This window comes from Myxocyprinus asiaticus, chromosome 38 (genome assembly GCF_019703515.2).
Source record: "Myxocyprinus asiaticus isolate MX2 ecotype Aquarium Trade chromosome 38, UBuf_Myxa_2, whole genome shotgun sequence".
Lineage (NCBI taxonomy): Eukaryota > Metazoa > Chordata > Actinopteri > Cypriniformes > Catostomidae > Myxocyprinus > Myxocyprinus asiaticus.
In genome coordinates this window covers 28,682,793-28,701,877 of record NC_059381.1, presented here as the reverse complement: position 1 = coordinate 28,701,877, position 19,085 = coordinate 28,682,793, and the positions used below count along the sequence as shown (strand labels likewise).

Sequence of the window (19,085 nt, the reverse complement as noted above, 5' to 3'; positions counted from 1 at the left end):
GTGGGCTGCTCATGGCACAGCATTCAGGAATGTGTCCTAGTCCTACTTGTTTACAACTTTCTGCCATCTCAGTTTCCTGGCTACAGGCAAACCTGTTGCACCACACAAAGGGGGAAATATGTGGTCTGATCGCTATCATCTTTCCATTTATGCTGGAGGAGTGCATACTGTAAAAATCGGAAAATTAAAATGGAGGAAAGGAAAAACAATCTCTGCTCCACTGCTGCAAGGCTATACTGTATCCCTGCAATTTGAACATACCAAACCTTGAGCCAGTCAAGCTTGGAAATTCTCTAATAACCTTAGGCATTCCTGCACAGATTTTGAGTTAAATCCAACAGGACTTAAAAAACTGGCACTGATCATGGGGTTCCTGGATGAAACAATGCAGTGTTTCAACATAGAGGAAACACAGAATTTGACCATTTTAGTATAAAATGCAAAGTAATGTAAGTTTAGCTGCTTTGTTTGGGATGGGGGGGCTGCATCTTAAATTATGGTTTGCAGTGACAAAATTTGTGTGCAAAAGGATTTAAATAAGATCACACTTAGTGCACTCACTGAATCACAGATATAAGCATGAGTAATGGAGTCAGCATGCATCTTTAAACTGAGTAAGCACGTATGCATTCCCAGAACGTGCATTTTTTTCATAACGTACCGATCCCTTGGGTCAATCCAGCTGGTGGTTTGATTAATATGGTCTATATAATAGACTTTCCCGTCAAAATCTCGGGCCTCTTCCCAACCCTCTGGCAATGGTAACTCCTTCCTTGGCATGACCAACTAGTCTCCATGTATTTTGCCCTGCAAGTCTTCTAAATTGATTTGAAGGCAAACCATGTGTTCCTTTGCGTTGAGTAGTCCAAATTTAAACCCAACACATAGTGGAAGTGCCATTAATTAACCACGGGAAGATATTCATTCCGTATGATCCATGATAGTCCAATGGGTTCCAAAGTTTCACCTCAGCCAACATTGAACACTGTTTTCTCGAGTGAATGGTGTTAAATGAATGGATGAGGCTGTGGTGCTCTGAATCGGTTGTGATCATGATAATAAACTCCTCTTTTCTTGTGCATTATCGGTCAAGAGCGCGCGAGATCGATCGGTCAGTCAATCATCTTTCACCACGAAGCTCGCGATGATCGATGCGCGCTCGTGATGGATGGTTAACTTTAGCGAAACGTCAAGAAACTTTCAAAGCAAGTCGTTCATGCGTTTTTGTCAGTTAGAAACGCATTTTAAATGATGTGGTGAAAAAGAAAACAACCAAATAAAGTTTCCAGTATCATGGAAAAAAGAAAAGATAGCAACTATTTGAGCCTGTCTAAAATTTTTATTTATTTATTTTTTTTTGCTCAATGTCTGCCCACCATGTTTTAGCGACAACCGTGCTAGCTTGTTAGCCCAAAATCTCGTTGTGTAGGCAACGTAAACAGTTAGTTTCTCCACACAGCATACTCCACATTTTGTCGATGCATTCTTCTCGCAGCCGGAACATCTCAGCTATTTCTTTGAAAAGCAGCGTGGTTCGTTCTCATTTGTCTTCAAATGTTGTATTTTCCTTTAAGTGGCTGTGTGCGGTTCTCCCCGCTGTAGTCAAGCTCGGTCGCTATGCTATGTTTGGAATGGGTTACGTCATACAGGTGACGACCGTAGTTCCTCTAGTAGCAGTTCCCTACACAGCTTCTTTAGCTAATAGTTAGCTACAGAAGTTAACAAGGCAACAGTTCAAAAATGTAGAGGGCTGGGTGAGTGGGGTCCAGAGTAATTTTTCCAGCCCTTTTCCTCACTCTGGAAGTGTACAGTACATACAGTAAATACAGCTCAGCGAGTATTGACACTGACTACCACCCCTGGAGTCACGAGTTCGAATCCAGGGCGTGCTGAGTGACTCCAGTCAGGTCTCCTAAGCAACCAAATTGGCCCGGTTGCTAGGGTGGGTAGAGTCACATGGGTTAACCTCCCCGTGGTCACTATAATGTGGTTCTCGCTCTCGGAAGGGCGCGAGGTGATTTGTGCATGGAATAGCATGGGCCTCCACAGGCGCTATGTCTGCTCCATAATGTGCTCAACAAGCCACGTGATAAGATGCGCGGATTGACGGTCTCAGACTCTGAGGCAACTGAGATTTGTCCTCCACCACCAGTGGCGGTTCTAGCTTGTATGGTGCCCTGGGCAAAACCCGCTTCAACACGCCCCCAAAGTTGTTGACGGGGGACGGGGTAGGGGGCCTTGTGCCGCCCCACCGCAAGATGCTGCCACCCCCCACAAGATGCCGCCCTGGGCAACTGCACATGTCGCCCATGCCTAAATCCGCTACTGTCTGCCACCCAGATTGAGGCAAGTCACTACGCCACCATGAGGACCTAGAGTGCATTGGGAATTGGGCATTCCAAATTGGGGAGAAAAGGGGAGAAAAAAAAATATTAAAAAAATAAATAATAAAAAATAATAAAAAAATAATAAAATAATAATAGCTCATAGCTTCAGTGGGAATTATGTACTCGAAATATTAACAACTGAAATACAAATTAAAACTATAATTTTTAGCCTCTTCAAGGTATTGCTTTCCCGAATAGTCTCTCAACAAACTTCATAAGTGCCACCTGGGATGCTTTTTAAACAGTTTTGAAGGAGTTCAATACTTCTTGGCTGTTTTCCTTCACTGTCTGGTCCAATTCAATCATTTAAAATAATAATTATTATGTTATTACAGCATTTCAAATTAGGGTTTGCGAGTTCATCATCAAAGCTTTTTTTATTATTATTATTATAATTATTATTGCAGAGCACTAAATATTTACAAACAAACTCAAACACAATGAGGATTTTTTTTTTAAGATGTGCATACACTGTTAGATTCACAACAACAGAACCAAAATAAAGCTAATAATAATAATAATAATAATAATAATAATAAACAGGAAGATATAAAATCCTTTAAATATTCTACAGATACGTTTTGTTTTTGAGTCTCAATATAATGCAGTAACTCTACTACTTCACTATTTGCCCATTTCTTTTTATGGATATGGCTTTTCCAAAACAAAATAAAATGATTCAATATAGTATTTTGTTTAACACTCTTGTTCTTATACTATATATATATATATATATATATATATATATATATATATATATATATATATATATATATATATATATATATATATATTGTCAAACAGGGGCCATCAACAACTTGAAGAACTCAACTTCATCCAAAATTAATGCACAACGCCCTCCAACGGCGAGCAGGTTACTTGAGTGACCTAACTATTTTCCTTTTAACTATTTTTTTTATTTTTTTTTTATGTTTGCAATTGAGTTTTTATTTATTTATTTATTTATTTATTTTTTTATTTGTTGTACACCAAAATGCGTTCAATCACACACACACACACACACACACACACACACACACACACACACACACACACACACACACATACACACACACACAGAGACACACAGACACACACACAGACGTGTTGTTTTTAGTGTATGGGCAATTTTACATAAAATAATTTTACACACCAAAGCTGACATTTTAACCTTAATTGGAAACTTTTTATAACCATATATAATAGCATAATAATATCTTTCATTCATAATCTCAAGTGTCAAAACATTATAGCTCCGCCCCTCTTCTGTCACAGTTAAACCGCTGGAGGCGCGTGCTTTTCAAAACAAACCGGGCGGATCACGTGCACTGGCGAGCAAAAACAGCTGCTCGCGCTCCGTAAACATCATTTTATTTCTCGCCCTTCAGGTGAGCTGATGGTTATCCTCCGTCATATATCCGTGGCGTTCAGCGCTGCAATGGCAGCTGTCGGCACCGCGCTGTTTATCGCACTCAGTGCCTTCTACAAGAGGCGAATATGGACACCCGAATCAAACTATTACATGTTCCGGGAGGTTAGTATGAAATGAAAGTAATAGGGCTTTTTTACGAGCGTGACTCTGTGGAGACGCAATCAACAAGGGCTAGACTCTCATTTCATTGAACTTGGAGGTTGATGTACTGTTTGTCTTTTTCATGTGCATTTGGAATATGTTTACAGAAATTATATTATAATATTATTAATAATGTAATATTGTTTCCAATGTTTAAAAAATGATAATATAGAATATACAATTATTTTTTTTATGTACTGCTGTTTTTTTTCTTGTCTTATTTATATAAATTATCTAATTTGTGATTATTTTAATTGTATTAGTGCTTTCTTGGTATTTATCAATAATAGACAGTGTTTCAAGGCTTATAAGTGGTAATTCATATTATCAGTATACAACAGTAGTAGTAATAGTAGTAGTACAGCACAAAATAACAGCTTTTTAACATTTGATGCAAAGACAGATGCAAGGTTATAAAAAAAAAACATATGAGGTAAATTATAATAAAAAATAAAAGAAAAAGAAAAAATCGTTTATTCTGTCACATTAACAAAATAGCCAACGTGACCTAAACGTGGTTCGTGAGTATTTAACTCTGCATCTAATAAAACACTAAAAATCCTGTCAGTTGTTACACAACTAAAACGCTGATTAATGTTGGCAAGACTATTTGTACCTGTAATTGCATAATTCATTCCTTTCCAATTCTTTGCTCAGATGATCAACACAATCTCAATCTATTTTTATTGCAGTAATAATTTTCAGTCACTGTAATGAGTGTGTGTTTATTTAGGAGGAAGAGGAGCACAGTAAGAAGCAGGTGCTTGTTCTCGGTTTGGATGGTGCTGGTAAGAGCAGTGTTCTTCAGGGGCTGAGCGGATCGGGCTTCAGGAGGGGCTGTCGACCAACACGTGGATTCAACTTCATCAGCCTTCACACACCTGCATGCCAGCTGGACTTCCTGGAAAGTATGGATCAGTACCAGTTTTCTGTTACTTAAAATACACTGCCATCTTTTAAATTACTCATGGAAGATGTTTAACTTCTTTACCTATAAGTGCTAATGACTGTATCAGCCATTAAAGGGTTAGTTCATGACTTTCTTTCTTCTGTGCAACACAAAATGAGAATAACGGCCTCAGTCACCATTCACTTTCATTATATGGAAAAATGATGCAATGAAAGTGATTGGTGACTGAGAACAGCATACTGCATAACATCTCATTTTGTGAAAGAAGGAAAGTCAGACATACAGGGATAGAATTTTCATTTTTGGGTGAACTATCCCTTTATACTTTATTCTGTTTTAATCATCTTGTTTATCCCTTCTTTTCCCATCAGTTGGAGGTGGTGAAGACTTGCGAATGTACTGGGCAGATTTCTTAAGGAGAGCACACATTTTAGTGTACGTGGTGGACTCCTCTGATAGAGGCCGGCTCCCTCTGGCCAAAGACGAGCTCCATCGATTACTCAAAGCGGATGCAGAACTTCCAGTGGTGGTGTTGGGAAACAAGCAGGTGACCAAAAGACTCAGTTAGCGATTCGAACTTTAACCTTGTACTTGTTAGCAGTGTCAGAAATAATACATATTGATTTCCTAAAGGAATAGTTTGATGTAAATTGAAATTTCCCATATGACTTCTCCTATAAAACGAAGATTCTTGTATTGAAAACAATAGATGTTATGCAGTATGTTAGTCTCAGTCAACATTCACTTTCATTGCCATTGTTTTTTTCATACGATGAAAGTGAATGGTGACTAAAGATGTAATTCTCCACAACATCTTTTGAGTTCCACAGAAGACAATACATTTTATGGCTTTGGAACAACATGTGGCTGAGTAAATGATTACAGAATCTTTATTTTTGGGCAAACTATCCCTTTAAATGTCAATAAACAGTGTAAGCACAATTATGACAAAGTCTAACTCTTTAAGAACAATCAAATAATTTTTCATTTAGCTGATACTTTTATCCGAAGCTACTTACAGTACACTTTCTACAGGGACAGTTCTGCTGGAGTAACCTGAGGATAAGTACATCTACAACCATTTTGTTTAAGGGATAGTTCACCCAAAAATGAAAAAATGAAAATTCTTTCATCATTTACTAGCCCTCATGCATCCCAGATGTGTATGACTTTTAAAAATTAAGTAGAATCAGCTCTGCAGGTCCTCACAATGCAAGTGAAAGGGTACCAATATTTTGAAGCTCAAAAAAGCACATAAAAGCAACATAAAAGTAATCCATAAGACTTCAGTGGTTAAATCTATATCTTCAGAAGAGATTGGGTTAGGGTTACAGGTTTGGGTTAGAAACAGTTTTCAGAGAAAACAAGTTTTTTTTTTTTTCTATAAATTCTCCTCCCTGCCCAGTAGGTGGCAATATGCACGAACAATGTGAATCGCCAAAAGCAAAAGAAGAAAGTGAAAGTGGAGATTTATAGTGAAAAATGACTTGAATATTGATCTGTTCCTCATATCACTTCTGAAGATATGGATTAAAACACTGGAGTCATATGGATGACTTTTATGCTGCCTTTATGTGCTTTTAGAGCTTTAACATTTTGGTACCCATTCACTTGCATTGTATGGACCTACAGAGCTGAGATATTCTACTTAAATTTTTAGTTTGTGTTCAGCAAATGCCATGAGGGTGTGTAAATGATGAGAGAATTTTCAATTTTGGGTGAACTATTCCTTTAAGAGCCCAGTTCTTAAACCACTGCAAGACACAACCCCAGACCAACATTATGAGCTGATGTTTTTTTGTTAATGAAGTCTGAGATTTTTTATGCCATATAGCTGTGATTTTCAGTTGGTGGGTTGTGAAAAAATGGGTTGGCAGGTCTGTTCTGATAGGGTCGTTGACAGCAGGCGATGAAACCATGCTAATTGCAAATAATAAAATGCAGTTAACTATTTAATTATGCATAGTTAGGATAGCAAAATAAATAGGTTAATCAACTTTTAAAAGGGAGGAGAAAATACTGTCCATAACTTGTTTCATGTCAAAGGCTGTGTGCCCAATCAAACTCCATTTGTTTTGCTGCAAATTGGTTAATGCGAATACAATATTTAACCCAGTGTTTGTTCCATGTTCCAGGCTGGTAAATTACACATTAATTATTTTTTTAATTTTCCTAGTCAGCCTGTCATTGTATTCAGCTGGTCATGTGATCTTAACATGACAGCCCCTCATGAGGGGACCCTCTCCATGAAGACTAAAACAACTTTTATAAGGTTACTGATATGACTGCAGTCTTCATTTCATGTGAATGTGCATGATTTTATACATATGTTTTAAAATTACAGTTCATTTCTTTGGGAGTAAAACTTGTTTAATGAGGAAGAAAATACTGAGTGCACCTTTAACACATTTAAATGTTTGACTTTTAAGGACATTTTGTTTACTTCAGTACAATAAAACATTTTGGTACTGTTTTGGGTTGCAACTTGATCCAATGTAAAAGCTGGGTCCTTGAGCAAAACCAGTTGACAACCACTGTCATATAGTGTCCCTGATGTCTGTTTAACAGCAAATCTTGATTTAAGTACTATTTATTCCCCATTCAGGACAAGCCCAATGCTGTTGGTGTGTCGGAGCTGCGTGAGGCTCTCTCTCTCAATTCTGTGGCCAATCAGAGGAAGCTCTTTTTGCTAGCTGCTCAGTCGGGCTTTGAAGGATTAAGCAGAACATGTGGTCTCCAAAAGTTCCAGGACCTGCTCCTGACATTGGTGTGAAGCCAAGTAACCATTTGAGGGGTTGGCAGCACAGTGCCAGAAAGGATTGGGAAAGGGATCTTTATAAACGAGGGAGAATTCGAGGTAACGATTTCACCTCATACAAGGAGTGTTTACGTCATGATAACGCCACTGTCGTGACGTTTCATCTCATTTGAGGTGTTGAAAAACATTTCTTAAAAATACGAGCACTGGGGGCCTGGGTAGCTCAGCGAGTAAAGATGCTGACTACCACACCTGGAGTCGCGAGTTTGAATCCAGGGCGTGCTGAGTGACTCCAGTCAGGCTTCCTAAGCAACCAATTGGCCCGGTTGCTAGGGTGGGTAGAGTCACATTGGGTTAACCTCCTCGTGGTCGCTATAATGTGATTCTCGCTCTCTGTTTGGCACGTGGTGAGTTGTGCGTGGATGCCGAGGAGAATAGCGTGAGCCTCCACACGCACTAGGTCTCCGTGGTAATGCGCTCAACAAGCCACGTGATAAGAGGCGCGGATTGACGGTCTCAGATGCGGAGGAAACTGAGATTCATCCTCCGCCACCCGGATTGAGGCGAGTCACTACACCACCACGAGGACCTAGAGCGCATTGGGCATTCCAAATTGGGGAGAAAAAATAAATAAAAATACAAGCACTGTGCTGAGGGCATTATTGCTGCTAGTTATAATGGCCATGTTCCGGGTTCAGTACAATCAACAGCATTTGTGGCATAATGTTGATTTCCATAAAAAATCATTTTGACTTGTCCCTCTGTAATTTAAATATATAAAAAAGGAAAACAAATCACAGTAACATTAATTAGAACAGTCCATAAACATTAAAATACATACCGTTACGCCTCTGGACGTAAACATTACACATGTTAACACTAATTTATTGTGATAAAATTGCTGATTAACCATATCTGTGTAAAGTTACATCCAGTATTACAACTTCGAAACCCTGTAATCCCAGTATTGGATATAACTTTACACAGATATGGTTAGTTAGCTATTTTTTTCACACTAAAATCATGTTAACATGTATAATGTTTTCATCTTGTGGCTATTCTTTTGAAACTATGTGTATTTTTTTGTTTTTGGGTTTATGGACTGATCCCATTTACTTCGATTTGAAATGCCTTACTGTAACATCTTTTTCTAAGAATTAAAAACACCAGTTGAAATAATTTTTTGTGGCAATCAACATTGTGCCACAAATGCCGTTGATTGAGCTTAACTCGTATTGAACCCGGAACATTCCTCTGACATGACTGTAATCAGTATAGCAAAGAGTATATACACATTATTCTTTATTTCTGCATGTGGAGTGAAATTTTCAATTACAAACTAATTTTATGTATTGCTGATAAGTTGTCCTGCTTGCAACAAATCATAGAAACCTTTGTTTTGCTTTAAGCATGCCAGATGATTTAGTTGGCAGTAGATACTTTAGGCAGGTATCTTTAGTAACTGTGATTTAGGCTTCAAATAGAGTTGTTTTGAAGTTGCACAACTGCACAAATATAAGGCCTCTTCACAGTGAAATCAATACGGTGTGGTTATGTACTGTAAATGGTTTGAATTATCATCAACAAGAGCTAGTAACATAAAAGGAGGACTATATTAAATTAATCTCACATTAGGGCTCCCGGAAAGTACATCTTATTCAAATTACAAAGGCTATAGACAATCCTACCCTATAGCAAGATGGAGAAAATAAATACATCTCCAAATCACAATTTGAAACATAGCAGTTTTATATAGTGTGGGGGTTTATACAATTTTCAATGCCAATTTGTAACAATCATAATTCTTATACATTTACAGTTCCTAGAAAGCACCTTGAACAGAAACAACTATTTAACATATAAAACGGTTACTCTCAGACACGTTCAGACTTCATACATAATTTTAACTAATTTCCAACCAGCCATGCACACTTTATTCAGCATGTCACATGTCTATAGGAGCACTACTGCAGCACTGCTTACAATGTGTACAAATTTATTAGATTATTGTCTTAATGTTTCATTGTGTCAGATGGTTATGTTGTATTATACTTATTTTGTTGAAACAAACCAGATGTGTTTAAGTCAGAAAGTTTGACTTAATAAATTTTCTGTGAAAACAGTTTGTTTTTTGGGGGTTTTCTTCAAAGCATAAAAACTATAAAAATTCAGGAAGTACTCAAGATGTTCACAATCAAAAGAAGCATTCAAAAGTAAATATCTATAATTACTAATAGAAATAAAAATTACTATAAGATGCAATAATTGACATTAAAGGAATAGTTCACCCAAAATGATAATTTTCTCATCTTTTAATGCCTTGTATGGACAGGGTGGGAATTGTTTTTTTCTGGAATAGTTTTGTGTGCCCTCACATTAAATTGATCATGGTTTTACTATAGTAACCATATTTTAACCTTAATATTCATAGTAAAACCATAGTAATAATACAGAAAAATGAAAACTATGGAAATAATTCATAATTCTGCCATTATGATTTTACAACAAATTTGTAGTAACCACAATAATTACAATGGTTAATCTATAGTAAAACCATAGTTACTATATGGATACAGTATACTGTATTAAAACCATGGTTTCCACCCAAAAAAAACATGGTTACTTAAATTACTTTTTCCACCCAAAAACAAAACATGGTTAGCCTACAACAGTCATGGTTACTACAATATTACTATAGTAAAACCATAGTTAAACTGTGGTATTCGTATAGTAAAACCATAATCACAAAATAATGATTTTTATTACTATAGTTTTCATTTTACTGTATTATCACTAAGGTTTCACTACGAATATCATGGTTAAAATATGTTTACTGTAGTAAAACCATGTTAAATTTATTGCGAGGGCATGCAAAACATATTGCGAGGGAACGCAAACTATTTCAGAAAAAAAAATTCCCGTCCTGTCCTCTAAGGGGCTCCATATTCTTATGCCGTCTCAAACTCCTATGACTTTCGTATGACTTGTATGGACAAAAACACCTCATATCTCAATCACAATATCTCCGTTTGTGTTCCACAGAAAAAGAAAAGTCATAAAGGGGAGTAAATGATGAGAGAATTATCATTTTTGTGTAAACCATTTCTTTAACATATATTCCAACATTTGCAGCCCATAAAGACACATGCTAAGATAATGTTCTGGAGGTCAATTTGAGAAACACTATTCAAATCCATCTCTTCGTTGTTATGTGGACATCTGAGCTGGTAGGGATGCAATGAACGCAGCATACTCCTCAGGATGACATCGTTTGTATAATTCAACTTTCCGTTTGATCTGTTTTGGTGTGTCCTGATAGTAATTCTTCTCATCCCTTGCCATTGCCTGTGGTGACAATAAATCATATAGTTTACTTAGCCTTTAAACATGGAAAGTCTACCATCTAGACTGCCTTTTTTAGATATAAACATACCTTGTAATCCTCATTGTGTTCCCTAACCATGTGTTGAACATATTCAGTCATATCAGTGGAGCATGTTGTTCTGTCTTTCCCCTTGAGACTGGCCTCTGCCTCCATTTCTGCACAAACATGTCAAAACAATAAAACATAATGTGTTGCTTAGTACTTTAATAGTCTTGTGACTACATACCTTTGATGACGTAGGGTTTGAGTAATACATTTGTCTCCATTGGTTCACGTTCCTGTTTGTCCTGCAGCATCAGTAACACATAGTTAGCTGTGAACACTTTATCAGCAGTGTACAAAAACAATGTACAGTAGGGATTCAATGTCAATACTTGCCTGTTTAACTTTAATGGGAAGCATGCCTTTGGTTCCAAGTAACAATCCCATGTCTTGAAGATTTTGCTTTGCAGTTTTTTTGTCATCCCAAGCCTTTCTGATCTGAGGACTTCAAATACAACGGAACAGATTTAGGATGAACTACATAATTTATAACAAGAGAAGATACAAGTAAACAGCAGATGACGTTTAATAAAACAATAGAGAGCAAAGCCTTTCTAGTGCAATTAAACTGTATTTACACTTACCATTCAATGTGCGGTTTCCCCTTTCTCCTTAACTTTTTCTTCAGATTCTTTTTATTGGTATTGTAATTAAACGTATTGCGATTGCGGGATTTCTTGAGTTTACCCATTACTATATTATACACCAGTCAACTACGATAGTAACACGCGTGTTTAAGAAATGCGGAAATAACTTCTTCTTCTCTGGCTTCAAAGCAAAACACACTGACGCGATGTAATATCGCCGCCCACTGGAGAAGTACTGTACAACATACAGGTGCATCTCAATAAATTAGAATGTCGTGGAAAAGTTCATTTATTTCAGTAATTCAACTCAAATTGTGAAACTCATGTATTAAATAAATTCAATGCACACAGACTGAAGTAGTTTAAGTCTTTGGTTCTTTTAATTGTGATGATTTTGGCTCACATTTAACAAAAACCCACCAATTCACTATCTCAACAAATTAGAATATGGTGACATGCCAATCAGCTAATCAACTCAAAACACCTGCAAAGGTTTCCTGAGCCTTCAAAATGGTCTCTCAGTTTGGTTCACTAGGCTACACAATCATGGGGAAGACTGCTGATCTGACAGTTGTCCAGAAGACAATCATTGACACCCTTCACAAGGAGGGTAAGCCACAAACATTAATTGCCAAAGAAGCTGGCTGTTCACAGAGTGCTGTATCCAAGCAATGTTAACAGAAAGTTGAGTGGAAGGAAAAAGTGTGGAAGAAAAAGATGCACAACCAACCAAGAGAACTGCAGCCTTATGATTGTCAAGCAAAATCGATTCAAGAATTTGGGTGAACTTCACAAGGAATGGACTGAGGCTGCGGTCAAGGCATCAAGAGCCACCACACACAGACATGTCAAGGAATTTGGCTACAGTTGTCGTATTCCTCTTGTTAAGCCACTCCTGAACCACAGACAACGTCAGAGGCGTCTTACCTGGGCTAAGGAGAAGAAGAACTGGACTGTTGCCCAGTGGTCCAAAGTCCTCTTTTCAGATGAGAGCAAGTTTTGTATTTCATTTGGAAACCAAGGTCCTAGAGTCTGGAGGAAGGGTGGAGAAGCTCATTTCCCAAGTTGCTTGAAGTCCAGTGTTAAGTTTCCACAGTCTGTGATGATTTGGGGTGCAATGTCATCTGCTGGTGTTGGTCCATTGTGTTTTTTGAAAACCAAAGTCACTGCACCCGTTTACCAAGACATTTTGGAGCACTTCATGCTTCCTTCTGCTGACCAGCTTTTTATAGATGCTGATTTCATTTTCCAGCAGGATTTGGCACCTGCCCACACTGCCAAAAGCACCAAAAGTTGGTTAAATGACCATGGTGTTGGTGTGCTTGACTGGCCAGCAAACTCACCAGACCTGAACCCCATAGAGAATCTATGGGGTATTGTCAAGAGGAAAATGAGAAACAAGAGACCAAAAAATGCAGATGAGCTGAAGGCCACTGTCAAAGAAACCTTGGCTTCCATACCACCTCAGCAGTGATAACAAACTGATCACCTCCATGCCATGCCGAATTGAGGCAGTAATTAAAGCAAAAGGAGCCCCTACCAAGTATTGAGTACATATACAGTAAATGAACATACTTTCCAGAAGGCCAACAGTTCACTAAAAATGTTTTTTTTTTTTATTGGTCTTATGATGTATTCTAATTTTTTGAGATAGTGAATTGGTGGGTTTATGTTAAATGTGAGCCAAAATCATCACAATTAAAAGAACCAAAGACTTAAACTACTTCAGTCTGTGTGCATTGAATTTATTTAATACATGAGTTTCACAATTTGAGTTGAATTACTGAAATAAATGAACTTTTCCACGACATTCTAATTTGAGATGCACCTGTAGTTCACCCCAAAATTAAAATTCTCTCATTATTTACTCACCCCACACCATTCCAGATGTGTATGATTTATTTTCTTCTGCTGATTTTTAGAAGAAATCTTCAGCTCTGTAGCTCCTTTCAATGTAAGTGAATGGTGACCAGAAATCTGGAGGTCCAAAAAGCAGATAAAAGCAGCATAAAAGTAATCCATATGAGTCCAGTGGTTAAATATATATCTTCAAAAGTGACATGTTAGGCGTGTGTGAGAAATAGATATATTAAGTCGTTTTTGACTATAAATCTCCTCTTTCACTTTCATTTTAAGATGTGAAAGTGAAACTACACAGGCGCCTCATGTGACTTTCAGATGTGAAAGTGGAGATTTATTGTAAAAAAAAATAAATAAATAAATTACTTAAATATTGATTTGTTTCAACCCACACCTAGTTGATCGCTTTTGAATGGATTAAACCACTGGAGTCATATGGATTATTTTTATGCTGCCTTTATGTGTATTTTGGACCTTCAATGTTCTGGTCACCATTCACTTGCATTGTATGGAGCTACAGAGCTGAAATATTCTTATAAAAATCTTAATTTGTGTTCTGCAGAAGAAAGAAAGTCATACACATCTGGGATGGCATGAGGGTGAGTAAATAATGAGAGAATTTTCATGTTTGGGGGAACTATCCTTTAACAACAAAGATGAGTACAGGGTAAAAACAACATTAAACAGGTTGTTGAGGATCCAGATTTTAGATTGATTACTGTATATATTATTAGAGTATTGGAAAATGCTTACAGTACAGTTTATGTCCAGACTCGTACATGCAGCTTTCAGGGGTGTGATGATTAAGAATATACTCAAATTAGTTTAATGGATTATTATAATAGGTATAGCTGAAATCAAACATACTCTTCTCAGCTTATGAAGTCATTTACGTCACCAACCATAACCATTTGCAAGCAAATAGATCTGTTTAGTTTTTATTTTGTGGTTCTATATCTTTGTAATTATTGTATTGGGGAAAAAAAACATTTATATTTAAATTATTTCGAATATTTATTTTAGATTTAATGGTTCGAATATACTGTAAATAAATGTTTTTGGAAAGATTAAAACAAACAGTAAGGTCTACCAATATCACCACTAGATGGCGCTACAGCGCTATAGCTTACAATCTACGCTTTGCAAAACGCACAAAAATGTGCAGCTTTCTGTAATTTAAATAATCATACTGGCTAAATTATTTTAACACAAAGCTAAATTTATGAAAACCCAACTTGTTTTCAATATGTTATTTTTTAATGAAGTTCATTTGTTTTTTTTAGTTCATTGAGATTTATCAAGAAGAATAAAATTATTTTTATATGCCACTAAATTATTTAAATCATCAGAAAGACTTGGAATGACCTAACTTTGGTTTACAAAATGAACGCATTTTATTTATTTATTTATTTCCACTCATTTTCTTTTAATTTCTTCCTCCTTTGACATTATGTTGATGTCTGCTCAACTTAGTTAAGATGTTTGTTTTAATATTTTGGTGCCTTGTTTGTTGTATATTTGAAAATGTTAGCAATAATAATAATAATAATAATAATAATAATAATAAAGGATCCCATTAAATGTAAAAATAAATAAATAAAAATAAACAGAAAGTAGTCAGATTGCGAAGCCAAATCCTACTATGGCGAAGGTATTTTAAATAATCAAATAATGGTTCATGAATATTAAATAAATCACGTGACATTCACCCAATAGCTCTATCTGATGTCAGAGCCGTATTGTAAATATTCATGAGCTAAACTTGAGCCAGTGGAGAAACAAGCTGCACGCTCGAGGAAGGTTACTAAGCAACGTCAACATGTCTTATTAATATTCATGAGCTCAGCCTTTCGCAGTAGTAGGATCGACGATCGACGTTCGACGCATGTCCGACTCCGAAGCTTCTGGGCGGAGAGTCAGGAGAGTGGCACGGCAGAGCGGAGAGTCATTCAGGGTTAATAATATTCCGCCGTGGGGGGAGCGGGGGAGGACACACACATATATACACACATATACACATACACACTGCCAACCCGGCGACGAGGTTGGGCCTGCGGTGCCTGCCTGCAACCCAGAAAACATGGAGCTCGAGAATATCGTGGCCAACACTGTTTTGTTGAAGGCGAGAGAAGGTAAGACATGACAGCCCGTCTGGCCATTGTCACTTATGACAGCTCTGATCTTCAAACGCCTTGCTATCGGTCTCAAAACGAGGGGGGATTCCCTCAAAGGAAGTTAGGCCAAAAGAGACAAGAGCAATGCAATGCAATAAATGCATCCTTAATTACTTGCGAAGTACCTCAAATGTAAGAATTGCACTCTGATCATAATGTGTTGCCTGCCGCGTGCTTTGCTCTTTTCCTAACCTTGAAAATGGACGCGCGAGTATATAATAGATGGACCTGTCAATCAAAAAATTCCACTGTTGTCTTTCCAATCCATTCTGTCAAAGCCGCGTTTGGATTTTACGACGTTTTTTGTAAACGGTCTATGTTTTTATTTTAAGGAGAAGCGATAAAAACACCGCTGTCATAGGCGTAATGAACTGGTATGAGTGCTGTATTGACAGCAATGATTAGTGTGTGAGTGCGCGAGATAAGCGCGTAAATTAACTGGACGTTTAAATTAACCGTCAGTTATGACCGGTCCTTGATGTTTGCAGATAGACTGTGTCGCAGAACGAGTGAGCTGCCTACCTAGACTGCATTTTTGGTCAAGTTCTATCTATCATTGTCAAAAATATTGTCTATGTAGGCAGCTGACAGTCATTGTTGATCATTTTTCTGGAGGTGTATTGAGATGAGGGAATCCTGATGTATTTTCTCGCGTCCGTGTTCAAACGTTCTTGTGTTGCACACTTGGGCTACTACATTTGTTGAAGCGTTCCAGTTCATAGTGTATAGTGTGCTACAATAGTATATACTACAACTCTTTAAAATATTTACCATGACAGCCATAATTTCCACTAAAATACCCTTGTTACTACAGATTTTTACTACTGTAAAGGAATAATAAATTAGACTAATATTATAATACTGTTTTTTTTAATTTTTTAATTTTTTTTATTGTTATTATTGTTTTGATCACAGTGGAAGCAAATTCCAAGTACCACAGTTTTATAGTATCAACAATAAGTAGGAAGTATGGTGTTTTGGTGAAACTTTTGTTTACCATGGTACATTTCTGCACATAACAAGCAACGAATTTTGTATTACAGTTGTTTACATCATAGAGGCATTTATAAGATTTTGAAAGCTCTCACTTGATGGTTTCCGTTGAGTCACTGGGCTGTTAAATTGCTTAACATGTTGTTTCTTCCCTTTTTTTAAAAAGAAGATGCTATCTTAAAACTAACACTAGCCTATCAAAATTGGCATACATTTCACTACCTGAATTTAGATTTTTATTTAGCATCTTTTGGATAAAGCACACTATTAACAGTAAGACATGCTATTACATCTTATTACATGTTATGACATCTTATTACAAGCTTAACTTACCAACAAAACAAAATAAACGTTTGTTTTGACTCTCTTCTGCTCTTATCACACATTTTTTCTTGCCATTCTTTTGATGTCTTTCTCCAGACAAATTTACAGGAAGTTATGTGATCAAAGGGACACATGCAGTCATATCTCGTATTGTGGTTTGATTCTGGTTGGTTCACTGACAGCATTTTAAAATGAAAAGATTGTTTACAGTGGTGATGTTCCAACTAAAAGGAATATTTTGGGTTAAATACAAATTAAGATCTATTGACAGCATCTGTTGCCTGTTGTGGATTAATTTAGACTCGTAGCTCAGTATTAAAAATGAACAAAAATGCGTTGGCAATAGCACATTTGTTGCCCCATAGACTACCATGTTTTTGTTTGCTTTTACAAACTGAGGTATGAGTCAAAATTATTTCCTTTTAATTAATTGTAATTGACAGCATGCCGCAGATGTTCTCAATTTATCCAACCAAATATTCATTTAATATAATAACAAAATATTTATTTAGTTGGAAACCTCCATTGTAAAAAATATTTTCATTTTATAATCCTGTAAAGTGAACCCACCAGTGTAATAAGACTTGCTCCACTTTTGTGCTTTTGACCCAACAAGAATGACGAGTGTTCGCTGTAGTTTCTAATTTTAATCTGTTTCATATTCTTTTGTATGATTGATATTAAGAATCATTTGATGGCATGTTTTGCACACATTCTTACTCCTTCACCTCTGCACTTAGGCTGCATAAAAATCACATTTCAAAAACCATTTGCATTTGGACATTTCCACAATGATAATGCCGGGAGTTTGCCACTGTATTTGTACTGTCATTATATTCTCAATGTAAATGTTTTTTTTTAAGTGGCAAATGCAGAATGTGGCATTTGCTTCCTGCTAGCACCCATTCCTTCCTTCACATAGTAATTATTGGTTAATTAGATTTTTGTTATGTATTAAAGTCATTTGTTGAGGGACAATGTATAGGCTTGCACAACAGGTTTTGATTATGTAAGATAATGAAGTTTCTCAGATTTACTCATCTCGTATCTCATGTGAGGTAGTCTTAGCTGTGACATACAGCCCTGTTGTGAACTTTTATCAGATTGTAGTCACAAGCTTCACCCACATGTTTGTAATCATTGCATCTTTCACCCCCCCATTCCATCCATTAGTTTAGCATCTATTCATCAGTTCACCACACAGCCTAGCGACAATGCAAACACCTGGCCTCAGCTCTCACAAGAGTCCTCTCTATTCCCGATGAGCATGTCTCGTGCAAAGCATCGCTTATTGACCTTTTCCTGTGCCGTTTGTTGACAAGCGCATTGGGCTCAGCACCTGGGCCAGTCATTCTAGCCGGGGAGCCGGAGCGGTCCTTATGATGTTGGCCCGGACGGACACGGGCCAGCAGGACATTCTCGTGGTATTGGCATGATTCTTTTCTTGAAATCAATGCAGGACGCCCATGCTGGGAGAGTGACAAGAGACTAGGCGACTGAACTGTGGACTTAGGGCTGCACAATTAATCGAATAAATAAATGAGATTACAATGACAACTGCCACAATTAAGTAATTCTGAAAAGTGTCAATAGAGCACAACAGTGCCCACCCACTTTTTCAGCTGCGTTTTTCCCATTCATGTTTTCCATAGGGATTTCATAAAATTGTACATAAAAGCGTTCGAAGGTTCGAGGTGAATCACAAGATTACAAGCTTTGATTTAAAGCAAAAAAGGATTTGAAAATCGGACAAAAAAGTGGAAGGTACAAGACTATGTACTGAACGGCTTTAAAAAGGGAATGAACTTAAATCACATGAATCATTTCAGAAAAAAAAATCTAATTAAAAACGATGGAAAAGTACAAAACTATTGTTTGAAGTTGTTGATTATTAGTATATAAACAGTATATTTCAGGTTTAATGCAAAATATTCACATATATGCTAACACAGTATATAAATAGTTGGAAAGTGTAGAAGAGACGAACTTGTTTTGCGTCATTTTCAGTGCATCATGGAAGTGGACGGTCGCTGCTGAGTTCGTTTTTCCGCAATTCTCTGGTTGGTGGAGCGTTTCTCTCCAGGATCATGGT

General features: G+C 37.0%; 4 protein-coding genes across 7 annotated transcripts in view; 2 read left to right on the top strand and 2 right to left on the bottom strand.

Moving 5' to 3' along the window:
• The window catches only part of wwc1 (WW and C2 domain containing 1), a 62,689-nt gene extending 61,086 nt beyond the window's left edge, over positions 1–1,603 (bottom strand). The window contains exon 1 of the mRNA XM_051677721.1: positions 662–1,603. Within this exon, the coding sequence (XP_051533681.1) occupies positions 662–780 (119 nt within the window). The 5' untranslated portion in view covers positions 781–1,603. The remainder of the gene's footprint in view (positions 1–661) is intronic.
• Positions 1,604–3,705: 2,102 nt separating this feature from the next.
• arl10 (ADP-ribosylation factor-like 10) lies at positions 3,706–9,219 on the top strand. The gene is made up of 4 exons (XM_051677755.1): positions 3,706–3,921; positions 4,694–4,868; positions 5,242–5,417; positions 7,476–9,219. Exons 1-4 carry the CDS (start codon positions 3,784–3,786, stop codon positions 7,641–7,643), a joined length of 657 nt encoding a protein of 218 aa, XP_051533715.1. The 5' UTR covers positions 3,706–3,783; the 3' UTR covers positions 7,644–9,219.
• Positions 9,220–9,355: 136 nt separating this feature from the next.
• Positions 9,356–11,818, bottom strand: nop16 (NOP16 nucleolar protein homolog (yeast)). Its single transcript, XM_051677754.1, has 5 exons — positions 11,640–11,818; positions 11,392–11,500; positions 11,240–11,300; positions 11,062–11,168; positions 9,356–10,973 (listed from the first exon to the last, which is right to left on the bottom strand). The coding sequence occupies exons 1-5, from the start codon at positions 11,744–11,746 to the stop codon at positions 10,836–10,838; spliced, it is 522 nt and encodes a 173-aa protein (XP_051533714.1). The 5' UTR covers positions 11,747–11,818; the 3' UTR covers positions 9,356–10,835.
• A 3,567-nt stretch (positions 11,819–15,385) lies between these two features.
• Positions 15,386–19,085, top strand: part of LOC127429009 (G protein-coupled receptor kinase 6-like) — a 55,344-nt gene continuing 51,644 nt past the window's right edge. Inside the window, exons 1-2 of one of the 4 annotated variants that reach the window (XM_051677734.1) lie at positions 15,386–15,634; positions 19,001–19,083. Coding sequence is in view for 2 of the 4 variants with exons in the window: in XM_051677732.1 (XP_051533692.1) it covers positions 15,388–15,634 (247 nt within the window). In the remaining 2 variants the exon portion in view is untranslated. Of the gene's footprint in view, positions 15,635–16,852; positions 16,943–19,000; positions 19,084–19,085 lie in introns of those variants that run through there. The other 3 variants (XM_051677732.1, XM_051677733.1, XM_051677735.1) reach the window with 3 other exon arrangements.

Excerpts from the sequence above, each read along its gene's own strand:
- nop16 (XM_051677754.1), bottom strand. The coding sequence starts at position 11,746 with ATGGGTAAACTCAAGAAATCCCGCAATCGCAATACGTTTAATTACAAT. Across the intron at positions 11,301-11,391 it reads TTCCCATTAAAGTTAAACAG|GACAAACAGGAACGTGAACC; the intron begins GCAAGTATTGAC and ends CTGATGCTGCAG. Across the intron at positions 10,974-11,061 it reads AACACAATGAGGATTACAAG|GCAATGGCAAGGGATGAGAA; the intron begins GTATGTTTATAT and ends TTGTCACCACAG.
- arl10 (XM_051677755.1), top strand. The coding sequence starts at position 3,784 with ATGGTTATCCTCCGTCATATATCCGTGGCGTTCAGCGCTGCAATGGCA. Across the intron at positions 4,869-5,241 it reads CCAGCTGGACTTCCTGGAAA|TTGGAGGTGGTGAAGACTTG; the intron begins GTATGGATCAGT and ends TTTTCCCATCAG. Across the intron at positions 5,418-7,475 it reads TGGTGTTGGGAAACAAGCAG|GACAAGCCCAATGCTGTTGG; the intron begins GTGACCAAAAGA and ends TTCCCCATTCAG.